We start from the raw sequence: 19,885 nt of genomic DNA, 5'->3' as shown, positions 1-19,885 counted from the left end.
ACAGGTATTCAAAGCCAGAATTAACTATTGGGATTGCATCAAATTGAGAAGTTTCTGTACTGCAAAAGAAACAGTCAGGAAAGTGAAGAGGAAACTGGCGGAATGGGAAAAAATATTTGCAAACTATGCAACAGATAAAGGGTTAATAACCAGAATATACAAAGAGATCAAGAAACTCCACAACAACAAAACAAACAACCCACTTAAGAGATGAGCCAAGGACCTCAATAGACATTTTTCAGAAGAGGAAATCCAAAAGGCCAACAGACACATGAAAAAATGTTCAGGATCACTAGCCATCAGGGAAATGCAAATCAAAACCACAATGAGGTTTCACCTCACCTGGTTAGAATGGCTTACATACAGAAATCTAGCAACAACAGATGTTGGAGAGGATGTGGGGAAAAAGGAACACTAATCCACTGTTGGTGGGAATGTAAACTGGTAAAGCCACTGTAGAAGTCCATTTGTAGATTCCTCAGAAACCTGAATGTAGCCCTACCATACAACCCAGCCATCCCACTCCTTGGAATTTACCCAAGGGAAATTAAATTGGAAAATAAAAGAGCTGTCTGCACTTCCATGTTTGTTGCAGCTCAATTCACAATAGCTAAAACATGGAATCAACCTAAATGCCCACCAACAGTGGACTGGATAAAGAAATTATGGGATAATACTCGGTAGAATACTATACAGCAGTAAAAAATGAAATCTGGTCATTTGCAACAAAATGGAGGAATCTGGAAAACATCTTGCTGAGTGAAATAAGGCAGTCCTAAAGGGACACATATCATATGTTCTCCCTGATCTGTGACAACTGAGCACCTAAAACGAAACCTGTGGAAGTGAAATGGACACTATGTGAAGCGATGACTTGATCAGCTCTTGTCCTGACTGTTGAAGAACAACTTACTATTTTATTCCTTTTAGGTTTTTTTTTGTTATTGTTGTTCTACTTAATACCATTGGTTGAAATCTTCAACACACAATTTTTCTTAGGTGTTTAAATTTAACTGAAAAATGATCCCTGTTAAATTTAAGAGTGGGAACAAGAGAGGGAGGAGATGTACAGTTTGACACATTCTCACTTGGATTTACTCCTAATGGTAGAGCTAGAAACATGCAAGGGGATTCCAAATCAATCCCATCAAGGTGGCATGTACCAATGCCATCTTACTAGTCAAAGTGATCAGGTTCAGTTCATAATTGATCATAATGATAGCATTAAGTGTCAAAAGTAAACAAACAAGACCAGTGTCTGCTAATAATAACTGATAGAATTAAAAAGGAGAGAACAATCCAACTTGGGAAGCAGGATACACAGCAGACTCACAGAATGGCAGATGCCCTAAATAGCACTCTGGCCTCAGAATCAGCCCTTAAGCCATTCAGATCCAGCTAAAAAGCCCATGAGAGTTTTTCAGGCATGGAAAGACAAGACACTGTGGTAAAAAAAATGACCTAGATGAAAGATCTCTGTGAGTGAGATCCCAGTGGAAAGAAGGGGCCATCAAAGGAGGTATGTTTCTCTGAAGGGTAGAGAGAACTTCCACATTGTCCATGGCCTTGTCTAAATAAGGCCAGAGTTTGTGAACTCAAGAGGCTTCCATAGCCTCAGCAGCTCATGACAAGAGCCTCGAGTGAGCACTGACATCATAAACAAGAGTGTCAATTGTTAAATCAAGAACAGAAGTCACTGTGCACTTGCTCCCCATGTAGGATCTCTGTCCTTAAGGTGTTGTACTATGCAAATTAATGGTAAAACTACCTCTCAGACAGTATATTATACTTTGTGTGTCTGAGTGGGTGAAAACTGTTGAAATCTTTACTTAGTATATACCAAGTTGATCTTCTGTATATAAAGATAATTGAAAATGAATCTTGATGAAGAATGGGATGAGAGAGGGAGTGGGAGATGGGATGGTTGTGGGTGGGTGGGTGGGAGGTTATGGGGGGAAAAGCCGCTATAATCTAAAAGTTGTACTTTCAAAATTTACCTTTATTAAATAAAAATTAAAAAAACAAGGGCCACATGGAAAAGAACCGAGGCACTCCAGTTGACAACCAGCACCAGCTAGTGACAAGTACATGAGCTTGTTGGGAACATTTTAATCCCCTTCTGGGCTTTTTGGTGAACCAGTTGCACGAGTGAGCCCAGCAAGATCAGCAGAGAAACGCCCAGTTGTTGTACTAGACGGTGGGAAGTAGTAAGGTTTTGTTGTTTTACGCCATTAAAGTGTGGGTGTGGTCAGTTGTGTTGTGATACTCAGTTTGTCCATGCATGTGAGCTGCTGCCCTTCTGGAGAATGTGACGTGGGTGTCCCTGTCACATCAACCTGCTCACTGCCCTTTTCTCAGCTGGAAGCAGCCAGCACAGAACTGTTTACATAGCCGAGGTTGTGTGATGCTGTGACGTCGCTTCAACTTGTAGTAAAAGTTTTTTTTGTTTGACTCTGCTTACAGAAAATTATAGAACATTGCTTTAGGAAATAATTTCTGATAGTATAGAAAGTTGTTACAATTTCAGGCTCTCTGTCAGGACCTGAGAAACCTTGATGTTGCTTGCTTACATTGGAGATTTTAAACTCCTGTGTAGAATTCTCGTATCAGATCATCCCTCTGGGTAGGTAGAGGCTTGGAAAGGAGTAGATTCTCAGAATTCTGTTTTGTAGGAAAGCTTGGAGGCCATGATATAAATAGGATCCCCAAATTCTGTGACTGATTAGAGCTAGAAAGTTTGGTGTGCCCATCAAGTCCCACCCAGGCAGGACATCTTGACAAGCCAGGCTGAGAAGGAGAATATGAGTTCTTGTTGCTGAAGGCAGAGTTTGGGGCCTGAGAGTTATCAATGATGGAGACTGGTATACCTTTTCTGGCGGGAAGAAGTTTAAAATGGCCAGATTGAAGTGGCCAGCTACATGTCTAGTGGGACCAGGAATAGTTTGATTTGATATATAGTGGGCCTGTTTTTTTTTTTTTTTTTTTTTTGACAGGCAGAGTGGACAATGAGAGAGAGAGACAGAGAGAAAGGTCTTCCTTTTTCCTTTGGTTCACTGCATTGGTGCACTGCGTTGATCCGAAGCAAGGAGCCAGGTTCTTCCCCTGGTCACCCATCTGCGTGCAGGGCCCAAGCACTTGGGCCATCCTCCACTGCCTTCCTGGGCCAGAGCAGAGAGCTGGACTGGAAGAGGAGCAACCGGGACAGAATCCGGCGCCCTGACCGGGACTAGAACCCAGGGTTCCAGCGCCGCAGGCGGAGGATTAGCCTATTGAGCCGCGGCGCCAGCCCCTGGTTTGTTTTAAAAACTTTAACTGGGGTAGACTCATTACTGGATACAGTTGCAAAGATAAGAGGAATTGGTGTAGTAAGTTCCTATCTCAGATACCTATTTCCCAAGCTGTTTCCAGTCCAATGGTTCTCAACCCTGCCTGCACATAGAAGCCTCTGAGGCAACTTAAAGTTCTCATGCCAAGGCTTTCCCCCAAGAAATCCAGGTTCACTTGTTCTCTGGTTAAGCCCAAGCATTGCAAGGCTTCAGAAGTTTCCCAGAGTAGAGAATCACTACTGTATGTTTGGAATTCTTGCCATGTTGGCCACAAGACCCCCTGCTTCAAGGTGAGAAGGCCAGCTTCACTCTATACCTCCAGGAGCTGGGATACCAACTGGGAGCAGCTCTGACGGAGGTGGACTTGTAAGTCAGTTAGTCTGATACTCTAATAGAGGGGCAACGAGGGGCAACCCAAGTAAATGTTACTTATGTGAATAATGTAAAATAACACCCCAGTTCTATAGTTCACATGCCCGTGTGTGTGTGTGTGTGTGTACAGAATAATGATGTCTAGTCATGACACCCACTAGGAGAACAAAAATTGTTTGTCCAACTGGTTACTGGACTTGCCCTCTTGGACATTTTTTAAAAGATTACTTATTTATTTGAGAGGTAGTGTTACAGACAGTGATAGGGAGAGACAGAGAGAAAGGTCTTCCATCCACTGGTTCACTACCCAAATGGCCAGAGCTGCACCGATCCAAAGCCAAGACTTTCTTCTGGGTCTCCCACATGGATGCAGGAGCCCAAGGACTTGGGCCATCTTCTACTGCTTTCCCAGGCCATAACAGAGAGCTGGACTGGAAGAGGAGTAGCCAGGACTAGAACCAGTGCTCATATGGGGTACTGGTGCCACAGGCGGAGGATTAACCCACTGTGCTGGCCCCTTTTGGATATCTTATAGGCAACTCTTTTTCAAATCTGTGAACCAGGGGTGTTTGACCTCGTAGTTAAGATGCTGCTTGGGGTGCCTCCACTCAGTATCAGAGTGCCTGGGTTTGAGACCCAGCTCTGCTCCTGGTCCCAGCTTCCCGATAATGCGCACCCTGGGAGGCAGCAGGTAATGGCTCAAGTAGTTGGGTCCCTGTCACCTGTGTGGGAGACCGGAGACCTCGATTGACTTCCTGCCTCTTAGCTTCAATCTGGCTCAGTGTCAGCTGTGGTGGGCATTTGGGGGAATGAATCAGTGGACAGAAAATCTGTCTCTCTGCCTTTCAAGTAAGTAAATAACAGTTTAAACCCTTTAAAAAATCTGTAAACACTCCAGTTTCCCTGTTTTCCCTAAATTATATCAATGCCCACAAAATTCTGAGTCCCTTCTCCCCCCCGCATCAATACATTATCATTTCTACAATACCAGTAAACAGCACCCCAAAGTCTTCCACTTTTCTCCGTCTGCACTGCTGCCACTTCCAACCTTCACCTTGACCATTCTCTCTCTCACTCTTTTTAAAATTTATTTATTTTATTTGAAAGGCAGTTACAGAGCAAGAGAAGAGACAGAAAGATTTTCTGTCTTCTGGTACACTCTCCATATGACTGCATCAGCCAAGGCTGGGCCAGGACAAAACCAGGACCCAGGAGCTTCATCCGGATCTCCCATGTGGGTGCAGGGGCCCAAGCACTCAACCCATCTTCCACTGCCTTCCCAGGTGCATTAGCGAGGAGCTGGATTGGAAGTGGAGCAGCCAGGACGAGAACTGCTGCCCATATGGGATGCTGGCATTGCGGGCAGTGGTTTAACCTGCTATGTATGCCACAGTGCTGGCCCCACCATTCTCTCTTTCAATGAACTTTTGTGTCACATCCCTGGTTTCCTAGTCAGTTCTCCATCTGCCTACCGGGATACTTTTTCCATCAAAAATAGGAAATATATTTCAACATATAAATAACATAAATATAATAAACACATGTTCTAACCACGTAGTTTAAAGAAAACACTGCCGGTACATTGAAACCTGTGTGTTTCTCTTCTCATCTCTATTTTCTTCTCCTTTGCCTAAGTTACTTGTGTTCTGAATTGTGTATATCATTTCTATACAGTCCTTTATGCCTTCACTGTACAGGTTGTTCCCCTAACCCACACACAGGGCTGTGTGATCAAGCACGCCACAGAAATGACATCACATTGCAACCAGTCTTCCATAACTTCTGCTCAGTATCATGTGTAAGTTTCATCTGTGTTCATGTTTAGTTCTACTTTGTGCGGTTTTTCTGCAGTTACTTTATTGTGTGCATAAATACACTAGGCTTTAAATATCCATCCCCCACACAGTTGGAAAACTAAACACAGACACTGAACAAGCGTCCTTCTGGGAGTGTCGCCTTCCTGATGTGGATGGCCCTTCCTGGATCAAGGCCTAATTAGGATAAAACGGTCTGGAGGAAGGAGCCCCTGCTGCCCGACTGCCTCAACTTAGGTATTTCCCTGCCTTTAGACTGCAACGGGGAAACACTGACCCTTGGGTCTGGGCTGGAACTGCATCACTGACCCTCCTGGGTCCCCAGCTTGGCCGCTGCAGATCCTGGGACTCCTCAGCTTCCATCATCAGGTACTGAGCCAGCCAGCCACAGTCCTATGGTCTTGTAGTTTTTCCTTTTTAATGCTCTAGTATCATAGGCAGCCACAGTCCGGTGATCTCACAGTTTTCTCCTTTGTGCTAGTATCATAAAATTCATTTAAGCATTTTTATTTTAATTTTTGATCAGTTTTTAATATATTCAATATTGTTCATAGGTATAATGATATTCTCTTTCTCCCTTCCCTCTTCCCCATCCTCCTTCCCTCTCCCTTTCTGTCTGTCTTTCTTTTTTTTAGTGTTTGGGATGACATTTTAAATTTATACTACAGTAGAAAGGCTTAAGACTTTACTGCTTTACTGAAAAAAGAAGTTTAACAAGTAAAAAGCAAAAATATCCTAGTTTCATGGAAATATAGCCACAACTATAAACAATAACTGAATGGAAAAAAATGACCATTTCACCCATATACAGTGTATTTTAATGTAATAACAGATCATTAAAACTATAATAGTGTAACTTTTTAAAAAAGATTTATTTATTTATTTGAAAGGGAGAATTACAGAGAGACAGAGACAGAGGCAGAGAGAGAGAGAGAGGTCTTCATCTGCTGGTTCACTCCCCAGATGGCTGCAATGGCTGGAGCTGCACCGATCCAAAGCCAGGAGCCAGGAGCTTCTTCCAGGTCTCCCACATGGGTGCAGGGTCCCAAGGACTTGGGTCATCTTCTGCTGCTTTCCCAGGCACATCAGCAGGGAGCTGGATTGGAAGTGGAACAGCCAGGACTCTAACCTAACCCATATGGGATGCCGGCACTACAGGTGGCAGCTTTACCTTCTATACCATAGTGCTGGCCCCAGTATAACATTGTTAACCACTGGTTTGACAAAGATATAAAACAAAATTTCACAAAACTATAATTGAACCAACTACTTAGTTTCTAGGACAAACACTAGTTAGTTATGATATAGTATTCTATTTACATATTGCTAAATTTCATTTACTAGTATTTATTAGATTTTTGTATTTGTAATTTTCAATAATATGGACCTATAACATTCCCTAACACCCTATTCTGGTCTGGTTTATTTTTATTTTATTTTATTTAAAGATTTATCTATTTTATTTGAAATGCAGAGTGACAGAGAGAGAGGGAGAAACGCACACACACACACACACGCACATACTCTCTGAGATAGAGAGAGAGAAAGACAGAGGGAGAGAATTTTCCATCCATCCGGGTCTCCCACCTGAGTGGCAGGACCCCACGAACTTTAGCCATCTCTTGCTGCTTTCCCAGATGCATCAGCAAGCAGCTGGATCAGAAGCAGAGCAGCTGGGACTCCAAGTGGTGCTCCAGTATGCGATGCCAGCATTGCAGGCAGCAGCTTAACCTGCTGCGCTACAAAGCCAGCCCCTGTGGTCTGGTTTTGAAATCATGGTTAGGCCAGCCTCAAAGGAATGAATTGGGTAGTTTGCCTTTTTTCCTACATTTTTTGTTCAGTTTAAATGGAAGACTTCCTTTCAGGTTTAGTAAATTACTTCCAATCAATATTGTTATGAGCATAAATATCTTAGTTTTTATTCCATGTTCTTGCACCCACAGAGGTAAGGATTCAAAGCAGAGGCCACAGTACACATGAGAGAGCAGGGTTTATTTTAAAAAGAGAGTGAATATACATTCACATATGAATGATGAGAGACATCATGGTGAGTGGGCCAGAGATACCTACGAGGAGGGGCAGTGGCAAGAGGCCAGAGAAGGACTTGCAGTATGGCCAAGAAGCCAAGAGGGACGGAGGGCCTTCCTTGTGGTCAGTCTTTTGATGAGATGGGTGGTGCCTTAATTGAACATACAAACAGGGAGGAGTTGAGCATGCACGAGGCTTTCTGGGAGTCTCGTGGCTTCTCCGTATGGGGTCTAACTTCCACATGGCCATCATGGCATCTCCTCCTTCCTGGTCCTGGACGAGACACAGGTGCATCATGGGAAAGTGGGCATACTGGACTGAAAGGTAAGGGAATGGGGTTACAGCACAGGGCTACCCAGCTTCCAGCTGTATTGATTCCCACCTAACTCCATGCGTGGTTACTCTGCATCAATGTTAGTTTGGTATCTTCAATATCAACATGCACAGAGGGTAGTTTCTTTAATGATTATAGCTTATCTATGTTTTCTATAGAGTCTAGAAGTGATGTTCATTTATATTTTCCTAGAAGTAATCAATTTAATAATAATTTTGTAAATTGATGATGTAAGCTTATTTATAATATTCTAGTTTGTTTTAAAAAATCTCTTTCAGTCCTTGGCTACATATAAATGTCTGTCAGCCTTTCAGTCACACTTTTTTTTTCTCTACTTAATCAGTTTGGTCAGACGTTTTCTACTTGGTCAATATTTTTCTGTGTTCACGAAGTCTATTTTGCTAAACTCTTTCATTTAAAGGTCTTAGTATTGGCTTTTCTGTTTCCCGGGCTGACCCTTGGTGGGGATGGGGTTGCGGGATGGTGGGCGTGCAGCAGGAGAGGGCGCCTCAAGCGCGATGCCAAGGAGGAACTCCGGTGCTCACCTCCGGGCTCACAGACAAAACAAAGCAACAGGAACTACACCCTCTTCATTTTGTTTTAAAATTCAGGTAATTCCTTTATTTGGATATGTACGAGGATACATTGCAAATTGAAAGGTGGAGTTACAGACAGGGAAAGGCAAAGGCAGAGAGAGAGAGAGAGAGAGAGAGAGCGCACTCTTCCATCCACTGGGTCACTCCTCAACTGGCTGCAATGGGCAGGGCTGGGCCAGACTGAAGCTGGGAGCCAGGAGCTTCCTCTGGATCTCCCACGTGGATGCAGGGGCCCAAGCCCTTGGCCTATCCTCCGCTGCTTTCCAAGGCACACTAGCAGGGAGCTGGATCAGAAGTGGAGCAGCCAGGACTTGAACCAGCACCCATATGGGATGCCGGCACTGCAGGCAGTGGCTTTACTCACTATGCTCTTCATTTTTTTTCCACTTGATGAACAGAAACATTTTGGATATGTAAAATCCAGATATTATTCTTTATAAGTTCATTTTTGTACTTTATGAGTTCACCCATGATTTCAGGGCTTACCGTATCACGATAATACTTCTAACTCTTCTAGGGCAAAGTCAAAGTATATTTCTTCCTACTGTTTTCCATCTTGATTCCCATCAGTGAAGGCGGATTCTAAATAATTTGTATAATAGGAAAACGTATTATCTCAAAAAAGTGTTGTAACTCTGTGATTAAGATCTTGGCAACAGGCCAGCGCCGCAGCTCACTAGGCTAATCCTCCACCTGCGGCACTGGCACCCCAGTTCTAGTCCTGGTCGGGACTGTCCCGGTTGCTCCTCTTCCAGGCCAGCTCTCTGCTGTGGCCCGGGAGTGCAGTGGAGGATGGCCCAAGTGCTTGGGCCCTGCACCCACATGGGAGTCCAGGAGGAAGCACCTGGCTCCTGGCTTTGGATCAATGCAGTGCACCAGCCGTAGCAGCCAGTTGAGGGGTGAACCCACAGAAGGAAGACTTTTCTCTCTGTCTCTATCTCTCACTGTCTAACTCTGCCTGTCCAAAAAAAAAAAAAAAAAAAAGAAAGAAAAGAAATATGAACTATGCCAGTGATATCTAAACAAATCTCACACCTGATTGTTTCAGTAGCTGAAGGTCATCTCAGAGCCTGGTAATCTTTTTTTTTTCCAGATTGTTAAACAATTCTATTCAAAATATTTATAAAGAATCCACTATGTGCAAGAGGTGCTTTTGAAATACAAAGATATAAGTCTATTTATTGTGAAGAATATAATAAGATGAAACAAAATGCTGACCGCAACACTAGCATGAGGTGCCATAGGAGGGAAAAACTATTGTAGAGACTTAAGTAGGGGCAGAACGCAGGGGAGGTCCTTGGAGACTGCAGCAGCATACACAGCTTGAAGTCGCTCAGGCTAGTGTGGGTCCTTAATGTAAGCAAATCACCAAGAACAGGTGATCCTACCAGCGGGCCATGCCACCAGTACTCATGTTTTGAACTTCAAATGCAAGCGCCATTCCTAGAGATTCTAATGCTGACTTGTACCCCACCTGAGAACTACCAAAGGTGTGAGCTGATTCCAACAAGAAATACTTAAAAAGAGACAGTGAGTTTTGAAATTCCAGCCTTGGAAAGTTGGGATACACTGGAATGTTAGGTGTATAAGTGTTTGAATGCCAAGGAAAACCCCAACAACAACATTCAGAAATCGTGTGCCGTCCAGACGAGGCATATTTCCTGAAGAATACAGTGAAATTTGTATTTCTTCTCCATAGAGCTCAGTGGGAAACGTAACCCCCTGTGATGATAAATTCTGACGTGTTATTTATTGAGTGGGATGAATTGAGCACATTAAGTGCTTTTTGCACTCTTTTCCATGAAATGTGATTTTATCCTTTTCTCTAAAGTAGAACCAGTGGTATTAAGAAGAACAATGTGTCAAGGATGTAACGTGCTTTAAATCCTAATATAAGATGCTAAGACACACCTACGCACTCAGGGGAAGTGCTCTTACTATAGCATCTTTATCTACGTTTGACAAGGCATTTAACTTCAAAGTGGATGTTCTTGTGTCTTCGTGTAAAACAGAATCGACTAGTTACTCAGCAAAATGCTTATGAACACAACAAAGAACAGCAACAATGAATTCTTAAGTGCAGAAACATTTATTAGAAAGCAGAGAAGCAATGAAAGAGAAGAAAGTCACTTCAGGAGAAAATATGGGCTGCCTGGACCCCTGGGTCTGAGGATGTGAAGTCAGTGCCCACGGGGGCTGCAGGTGGAGTCTGCCGAGCTGGGAAGGATGCTCCGTAGGGGATCCATGAGATATTTAGAGAATTGGGATAATGTCTTGGCTGGAGGATGGCCAATGAATTCATATTTGGTGTCAACATTGGAAGGAAGATGGCAAGGGAGAGAGTTCAGATGACCCCGAATATTCTCTTGGAGCCAGAGGACTGGGTTGAGCTGATTAGATTCACAAGGCCTGTCCCATTGAGTGACATCAAGCAGACTCCATGGATCCTCAGGGTCAGTGCACAAGAAGGTCTGTGTCCAGGGACAGAGATGAAGGAGGAGGTGGGGCTAAGGCAGGACTCTTAGCAGCAAGGGACGGCACAGCACATGGGGCGGGGGCAGGTGGAGATGACACAGGTTGGGCGATAGCAACTGGTGTGGCAGGAGACTTGGCCACAGACTGGGCGGAAGCAGCAGCCGGGGCAGCAGCTGGGGCGGCAGCAGCTGGAGCCACAGCAGCTGGAACTACTGCAGGAGGGGCGGCAGCAGCTGGAGATGCAGCAGGTGGGGCGGCAGCAGCTGGAGATGCAGCAGGTGGGGCGGCAGCAGGTGGGCTGGCAGCACTGGGGCCTGCAGCAGCTGGAGATGCAGCAGGTGGGGCGACAGCATGTGGGGCGGCAGCAGCTGGGGCGGCAGCAGGTGCGCTGGCAGCACACAGACTGGCAGCACTGGGGCCTGCAGCAGCTGGAGATGCAGCAGGTGGGGCGGCAGCATGTGGGGCGGCAGCAGGTGGGGCGGCAGCAGGTGCGCTGGCAGCACACAGACTGGCAGCACTGGGGCCTGCAGCAGCTGGAGATGCAGCAGGTGGGGCGGCAGCAGCTGGAACTACTGCAGGAGGGGCGGCAGCAGCTGGAGATGCAGCAGCTGGGCTGGCAGCAGCTGGGGCGGCAGCAGCTGGACACGCAGCAGCTGGGGCGGCAGCAGGTGGTCCTGCAGCAGGTGGTCTGAAGGCAGCTGGGCTGGCAGCAGTTCTCCTGCTCAGAGCAGACAGAGCCACAAGAACTGACCATGGTGTCAGAGGGTGGAGGTTCTGGACGAGTTTGTTTCCAGGAGAGTGAAGTTGTTGGGTTTGGAAGTCTTCATGTGCTGTACCCCCTCTTTATACCCACCAAAGCCTGTGGTCACCACACCATTATTTCCTTGTTGTTATTTATCCAGCTGGAAAACATAAGTATTTAATTACTTAATTGTGTGCGTTTAGTCAAATATTCCAAGAGAGAGAAAACAACCCATTTCCTGTTCCAGGTGTGCTCTAGTGTTTCCATTTGAGATTGTCACATTTCCTCTTGACCAGATGCCACCTTTGCTTCTGGCCAATGCGGTGTCTTTTACAAAGCCACTCACCACGTGAGCCTCTGGAAATTTTGTTTTTGAATGGGACATTTCCTCCCCTCTTCACCTTGCTCCCTGCTTGTCGTGTGGGACACTTTTCACGATGCTGCCATGTCTTTTATTATCAAAGAATGTTCTGGTCAGGTGACATGTGGGAAAGTAATTAGAAGGAAAGAGCTGTTTGGGGGAAGGTGTGTGATCCTGAGTGGATGACTTGGAAGGGGAGACCCCCAAGGAAGTTCTGAGCTTATTCCATAGTTTCCAAGTACTTGGCGATGACTCACTGTTTTTCCATAGCCAAAACACGCTGTTGATGTGTGTCTTTCAGGTAGGCATTAAGAATGGGAAGTTCTGACTTAGCTTTTGCTTGTCAGATTGCACAGAGGATTGTTCATTTGCAGAAGCACTTGCTGCTTATAAACACTAGACTCAGCAGGGCTTTAATGATGTGGTTCCAGGACATTCTGTTGGGTGCCCTGGCGGGTAGGACAGCCCCCCTTTGTCTCTTTCTTATAAGTACTTCAATAAGACGCATGCAAAGGAAATGGTGGCCAGCAAACATTTTAAAAACCACAATTGCTTTAACTGAGCAACTAAATCTAACTCGATGGTATGAGGATGTGTTCTTTATGCCCTCAGTATGTGTGTGGCATTTGTGAAGTGTTTATTCTCTACCAGACGCTGTGGGGTCATATCTTGTATTTTCTATTTGTTTTCTTTTTGATCTTTAAAGCAGCCCTTTAAAGCATCTTCCACTTTCCTAGGGACATTAGCAGGAAGCTGGACTGGAAGTGGAACAGCCAGGACTCAAACTGGTGCCTGTGTGGGATGCCAGCATTGCAGGCAGCAGCTTAACCTGCTATGCTACACTGACTCTATATATTCTTATTTCTTGCTTGCTTGCTTATTTATTTATTTGGAAGGCAAAGTTAGAGAGAGAGGAGGAGAGATAGAGAGATCTCCCACCCACTGGTTGACTCCCCCAGATGGCTGAAGCCAGGAGCTTCTTCTGGGTCTCCCACATGGGTAGTAGGGGCCCCAGGACTTGGTCTATCTTCTTCGGCTTTCCCAGGCACATTAACAGGGAACTGGATAGGAAGTAGAGCAACCAGGATTCAAACCAGCACCCATATGGGATTCTGGCAGTGCAGGTGGCAGCTTAGAAGAGATGAAAGAAGCATGGAGAGGTTAAAAATAAACAAACAACAACCTTGTCCGAGATTGGACAGAAAGCAAGCCCAACGTCTTAGCCAAGGAAAGAGTGAAGAAGAAAACCTACCGACCTTTGCTGAAGCTGATTCTCCCTGGACTGTTCCTTCTTTCTCAGCTCTGCCATGTCCCACTGGTATGCCAGGACCTAGGTGAGGAGTGGGCATCTGGCCTAGTGGTCAGGATGCTGGCCATGATGCCCACATCCCACATCGGAGTACCTGGGCTCCTTACCTGGCTTCCAGCACCAGCTCCTGACCCTGGGAGGCAGCAGTAATGCCTCATGTTTGGACTCTTGCCATCCTGCGGGAGACCCGGATTGAGTTCCTGGTTCCCAGCTTAGGCCTGGCCAAGGCCCAGGCTTTGTTGGTGTTTGGAAGATGAACTAGTGGATGAGAGTTCTGTCCGTCAGTCCCACGGTGTTGCTTTCTCTTTTCCTGTCAAAGAAACAGACCTTGTTGAAATATTTCTTCCTGAATGATAATCTCCCCTGATAAACTACCCTGTTGACATCAGCTCTTCCTTGTACAGCGTTTCCACTTCAGTGCACTGTACCTTATCAGAGTTCCCTACCTCTGTCATGCTACCAGGAGCGAGGCAAGTGTACTGAAGGCGTGGTCTGCACAGGGCCCAGAGGACCTGGTGATAAGCGCTTGTTGAGTAAATTAAGGCTTTCTCATGATGGGGGACAGGTTTGGTCCTTTACAAAGTACTTGTCCTTTGACTGCTGTAGAAGAGGAGAAACTTTCCAAACAGATGGCTGTTCTGTTAGAGGAAAACTATATTTATTTATGTGGTAAGTAGCATGCCGCCTGATAAATACCGCCTTGGAAGCTGTGGAGGTTAAGGTTTGATTTGTAGAGTTAGATTTCTTTCCAGATAACCATGACTCCTGTGCTTGACACACTGACCTAAATGCACACAGAGATGACAGGAAGGAGGTAAAGGCCAAATGGTAGCGAGCTTTCCATCGCCCCTGGGCTTCCCAGTTTTATTGTTAGAAATAACCACCATTATACACTTACTGTTGATCACCTAGACACGTTTGCTAAACTTCAATGGTCTCAGCTCGAGTTCTGTCCTTTGCAGAACCCGAGACAACCACTTGAGTCTACATGGAAGGGGACCCCAGGAGGCACAGGAGAGGAGGTGGGGAGAGTAAGATAGGAATGGAAGGAAAAGCCCACCTGTTTGTGCTGCTGATGGGGTTCCCGCTGTGGACATCTGGATGGGGGCTTGCTGGGGTTGGCTGCCCTGATTGTAGAGAGTCAGTTGAGTATTTGAGTTAGTATTAACCGTGAGGTCAGATAACAGGTGAATTGATAAAAATCAGTGTTCTTGGCCGGCACCGTGGCTTGGCAGGCTGATCCTCCACCTTGCGGTGCCGGCACACCGGGTTCTGGTCCCAGTTGGGGCACCGGATTCTATCCCGGTTGCCCCTCTTCCAGGCCAGCTCTCTGCTATGGCCCGGGAAGGCAGTGGAGCATGGCCCAAGTGCTTGGGCCCTGCACCCGCATGGGAGACAAGGAGAGGCACCTGGCTCCTGGCTTCAGATCGGCAAGATGCGCCGGCCGCAGCGGCCATTGGAGGGTGAACCAACGGCAAAAGGGAAGACCTTTCTCTCTGTCTCTCTCTCACTATCCACTCTGCCTGTCAAAAAAAATAAATAAATAAACTATTAAAAAAAAAATCAGTGTTCTGGCCGGCGCCGTGGCTCAACAGGCTAATCCTCCGCCTTGCGGCGCCGGCACACCGGGTTCTAGTCCCGGTCGGGGCACCGATCCTGTCCCGGTTGCCCCTCTTCCAGGCCAGCTCTCTGCTGTGGCCAGGGAGTGCAGTGGAGGATGGCCTAAGTGTTTGGGCTCTGCACCCCATGGGAGACCAGGAGAAGCACCTGGCTCCTGCCATCGGAACAGCACGGTGCACCGGCCGCAGCGCGCTACCGCGGCGGCCATTAGAGGGTGAACCAACGGCAAAGGAAGACCTTTCTCTCTGTCTCTCTCTCTCTCACTGTCCACTCTGCCTGTCAAAAAAAAAAAATTAAAAAAAAAAATTAAAAAAAAAAATCAGTGTTCTCATATACTGTAGTGGAAAAAATATACTCATGATTCTCAATACAATTTCTCATGTAAATAAATATGCCAAGCAATACACTTGGCTTGGCTGGGGAAGGTATTAACGTCTCCTGAAGTGCATACAAGATATCTGAATAAGTTAGCACAGGACATGTACAACTAGGGCGTGCGTTTGCTGAGTGGTTAAGGTACCAGGTAGGGTGCCCACTTCTCGTATCGAGGTGCCGTGGTTTCGAGTCTGACTTCCACTTCTGATTCTAACTTCCTGTTAATGCATACTCTGGGAGACGTTGGCTGATGGTTCAAGTAATTGGGTCCTCATCACCCATTTGGGAGATCTGGATTGAGTTCCAGGCTCCTGGCTTGGGTCTGGCCCAGCCCTGGCTGTTGTGGGCATTTGAGGCATGAACCAATAGATGGAAGATGTGTCTCTGTCTCTCTGCTTTTCAAATACCATTAACTAAAGCCTGATTTGTGAATAAATGCCCATAAGTGGTATAGATACATTTAATTAGGGTGTGTCATGATTTGTAACGATGGGTTTAAAATGGAATTAGCAATTGCTAATGAAGTAAAACTTCTAGTCACATTATTTTTTGCTGTTTAAATTTTTAAAAGCATGTGTGTGTGTACAAATGACGTAAAAATCTGTAGAAAGGAATAAATGTGATTGATATAAAATTCATGATTTTCTATGTAGGGTCTGTTAAATACATTTTCTGCTATTACATTTGTGCTCCTATTTCTATCATGCACTAAAAAATTAAAAGTGCATTCCAGTCAATCACTCTCCAGTTAGCTGCTGTGCCTTTCAGATTGGTTTGGGGGCTAGGTCAGACAGTCAGGGAGCAGACCCTGGGGTGGAGACCGGCACACCAGGCTGGGGTTGAGATGTGCTCTTGGAGTTAACCCCTGTGGGAGGGACGGGGAGGAAAGGGAGGATGGGTCACCAGGAGAAAAACTGGGAGCAGCCTCAGTGGAGGTCTCAGCTGACCCTGTGGGGAGTCCCAGTTAGAGGCACCCCTAGCCAGGGAGAGGGATGTGGGTGCTTATTGTTCCATCTTGATAAGGGAACATGACCTTGGGTTAAAAAAACGTCCTAGCCTACAGCCACACCTATGACTGCGCCAGGTCTGCCTCCCTCACTTACCTCAGCTGCCTGGCCCTGGAGCCTGCACAGCAGGATGGGCTCCCTGTGGAAGCTCTGCCACAGAACAAGGCAGATCTCCCATGTGTATGGAGAAGAGACTCACTGCACCTGACTCTCAGTGGAGAACAGGTGCGTTTTGCTAAGCCATTTGTGGACTGCTTTTAGAGCCCCTCCCCGCTTTTGTGATGTTAAGAAATCTGCCCCTGCTTTTGGAAATTATGCTTACCTGGGAAGCAGCTGGGGTAAATGTCAAGAATTGTTAAATCCCTGTGAGCGCCTTGAATTCTTCTTTGTACTTTGAAAATATTTGAACAGAAAGGCAAAAAGTCTGAAAAATGGTGGTGTTTTTAAGATTTATTTTATTTGAAAGGTAGCGTTACAGACAGAGGGAGGGAGAGACAGAGATCTCCATCTGCTGGTTCACTCCCCAAATGGCTGCATTGGCCAGGGCTGGGCCAGACTGAAGCTGGGAGCCAGGAGCTTCCTCTGGGTCTCCCATGTGGGTGCAGGGGCCCAAGCACTTGGGACATCCTCTGCTGCTTTTCCAGGCCACAGCAGAGAGCTGGACCAGATGTGGAACAGCCAGGACTCAGACTGGTGCCCATGTGGGATGCCGGTGCTGAAGGTGGTAGGTCAACCTGCTACGCTACAATGCCAGCCCTGGAAAATGGTATCTTAAAAGATCACGTGATTATAAACTAACTTGAAAGTATATTACTACAAAAATTAAAGGAAAAAAGGAAGGAAGTATTAAGGGAGAGAAAGGGGTAATTTTAAATAATGGATATTTTATACACACACAAAAATCCTGCTATTATATTCATAACTTTTACTTCACTCTTTTTTCCCTAAAGACTGCAAAATGATTAGTTGATTTGTCTAAGACTAAGGAAAAAAAACTCCAGCAGTGATGAGAATCCCTTGACGTCCGTTGGAAGGCTGCCCTGCAAGCACAGGCAAAATACGATTACCCGGGACCCAACCCTTTTTTTTAGAAAAAGACAAGAATGACCACATTCAATTTTCAGTGCCTATAGAATAGAGGTTTATTCTGGTACATGGAAATAACAAGGTACAAGAACATCTTTGCAAAAACAGAAGGGGAGAAAATTCAGTGGACTTCAAAGTTCAGAGAGGTTAGAATCTGGTCCTACAAGTGATGGAGTGAGTCTTCAGATTCCTTAACATGATGAACGTCTGTACTGAAGACAAAGGGAGAAACCCTGGCAGCATTTTGTTCGTTTAGTGGGAGACTCTCAGTGACTTCACTTGGAAACAAGGGAATTTGAAGTGAGAATATGGACGCAGTTACCAGGGGCGAGGGTTGCTCGTGGACTGGAGATCAGTTTTCTTGAGCACTCCAGGTCTTCATACGTGGGGTTGGAGGGGAAAAAGCAAATGGTGTATGCAAAGCCGGGGTTCAGCAGCAAGGGACGGCACAGCACATGGGCCGGGGGCAGGTGGAGATGACACAGGTTGGGCGATAGCAACTGGTGTGGCAGGAGACTTGGCCACAGACTGGGCGGAAGCAGCAGCCGGGGCAGCAGCTGGGGCGGCAGCAGCTGGAGCCACAGCAGCTGGAACTACTGCAGGAGGGGCGGCAGCAGCTGGAGATGCAGCAGGTGGGGCGGCAGCAGCTGGGGCGGCAGCAGGAGGGCTGGCAGCACTGGGGCCTGCAGCAGCTGGAGATGCAGCAGGTGGGGCGGCAACAGGAGGGCTGGCAGCACTGGGGCCTGCAGCAGCTGGAAATGCAGCAGGTGGGCCTGCAGCAGGTGGGCTGGCAGCAGCTGGAGCGGCAGCAGCTGGGGCGGCAGCAGGTGCGCTGGTAGCACACAGACTGGCAGCACTGGGGCCTGCAGCAGCTGGAGATGCAGCAGGAAGGGCGGCAGCACTGGGGCCGGCAGCAGCTGGACACGCAACAGCTGGGGCGACAGCAGGTGGTCCTGCAGCAGGTGGTCTGGAGGCAGCTGGGCTGGCAGCAGCTCTGCTCAGAGCAGACGGAGCCACAACAGGAGCTGACCATGGTGTCGGAGGGTGGAGGTTCTGGATGGGTTTCCAAGAGGTGGTTGTTTGGAGTTTGATCTCCCCTTGCTCCCTCTTGCTTTTTATACCCTGTTGCCGGCTACTGTGACCATGTGAAGGATCTTGTTGTTTATCCAGTAGAAAATCAGTTAGTTTTAGTCAATTAGATAATTGTGTTTCTCTGGCAATGATGCCTATATATAGAAGGCACCATTTCCTTTTCCTGTTGTGTTAGGAGCTACCCAATTTGATGAAGCCAAATGAATCACCTCCGTTTGTCTTCCTCTCTCTGAGGTGTCTTCTAATGTAGATCTATCACATGACACTGTTTCATTGGATTTCTCAAGTGTCAGTTCTTCAGTATGTTGAAGATGGGTTTTATGATAACTATGACATCCAAGATGTGAAAAGCAAGTCATAGGGAATGCTGGTAGGAGAACAAAATTGGAGCTCTATCTTTGGGGGGGTCTAGGGGGTGTCTTGTCTGTAGTGAGAAGAAGCACGATGCCTTTGGATTTACTGGATGGTCAGTGAGATGTGACATTCCCAGTGGAGTTCCTGTTGATTTTGTCTTGCTTAATGTATTCTGTTTGAAACAGTTATAATACAATGATTCATTACTTTTAGATAGTAAAAATGCATTGGCACAATGGATGCTTTTAAAAATTGCTACATCATTATTGGCATGTTCCTCAGAAACAGGGCATCATAAGGCAGCATTTTGACTTCTATTCTTTTAAAGTATTTGAAGTATTATTGAAAATATGTTTTGTCATATCCTGAGCTATTTTCTCACAGCAATGCATGCTGGAAATATTTTGCTTGAAACAAGGGATACATAAAGGGTTAAGCTTTAATTTATGTCCTACAGACATTTAAACAGGACAAGTGAAATATAGATATTGGAAATAATTTGGCAACTTCAAGTATTAGGAATATTGTATGAGTAGTAAACTGTACAACAATTTGGTATTTCAGTCTGTACATTTCAAATGAAAGATGAGATAACACTATTAACTGATAATTTGTTGAGTGCTTACTGTGCATCAGAATTTTCTGAGGCTTCTATGACTTTTATCTTGTTTACACTTCACAAAGGCTCTCTGAGGTAGGCATAATTTTCCTTAATTCTTTGCACATGAGATAATTAAGACCGCAGTAGACTGAAGTCACACAGCCAATAGGGAAGGTGATTCTTACCTAGAATGTTCAAGAAAGGCATGAAAAAGGACAGTCCCACGCCACTTCTCATGCTGTTCCATTTGTCTAGAATGCTGGTTTTTTTTTTGTTTATTATCTACTCAGAAAACTCTTGCTAATGCTTCATTTTTCCTGCCCAGCTACCAACCCATTGACAATGTATTTCTTGACATCTACTACATTTCAAATAATCCTTCCCTCCTCTCTG

At 45.9% G+C, this 19,885-nt stretch overlaps 2 protein-coding genes across 11 annotated transcripts; both read right to left on the bottom strand.

Annotated features, from left to right (window-relative positions):
- Positions 1-10,991: 10,991 nt before the first annotated feature.
- On the bottom strand, positions 10,992-11,699 carry LOC133776672 (keratin-associated protein 4-7-like). Of its 8 annotated transcripts, none has more exons than XM_062215829.1 (3): positions 11,344-11,699; positions 11,254-11,313; positions 10,992-11,148 (listed from the first exon to the last, which is right to left on the bottom strand). In XM_062215829.1, the coding sequence occupies exons 1-3, from the start codon at positions 11,697-11,699 to the stop codon at positions 10,992-10,994; spliced, it is 573 nt and encodes a 190-aa protein (XP_062071813.1). The 8 variants fall into 8 exon arrangements, with proteins under 8 accessions (XP_062071813.1, XP_062071814.1, XP_062071809.1 ...); XM_062215830.1 differs by having other exon boundaries at positions 10,992-11,107; positions 11,165-11,476; positions 11,663-11,699; XM_062215825.1 differs by having other exon boundaries at positions 10,992-11,373; positions 11,449-11,699.
- A 6,176-nt stretch (positions 11,700-17,875) lies between these two features.
- Positions 17,876-18,478, bottom strand: LOC133776673 (keratin-associated protein 4-9-like). Of its 3 annotated transcripts, XM_062215834.1 has the most exons (3): positions 18,288-18,478; positions 18,049-18,242; positions 17,876-17,991 (listed from the first exon to the last, which is right to left on the bottom strand). In XM_062215834.1, the coding sequence occupies exons 1-3, from the start codon at positions 18,476-18,478 to the stop codon at positions 17,876-17,878; spliced, it is 501 nt and encodes a 166-aa protein (XP_062071818.1). The 3 variants fall into 3 exon arrangements, with proteins under 3 accessions (XP_062071818.1, XP_062071817.1, XP_062071816.1); XM_062215833.1 differs by having other exon boundaries at positions 17,876-18,308; positions 18,369-18,478; XM_062215832.1 differs by having other exon boundaries at positions 17,876-18,478.
- Between the last annotated feature and the right edge of the window lie 1,407 nt (positions 18,479-19,885).

This window comes from Lepus europaeus, chromosome 18 (genome assembly GCF_033115175.1).
Source record: "Lepus europaeus isolate LE1 chromosome 18, mLepTim1.pri, whole genome shotgun sequence".
NCBI lineage: Eukaryota > Metazoa > Chordata > Mammalia > Lagomorpha > Leporidae > Lepus > Lepus europaeus.
The sequence above is the reverse complement of the archived record's forward strand: the minus strand, read 5'-3'. Positions and strand labels throughout refer to the sequence as shown.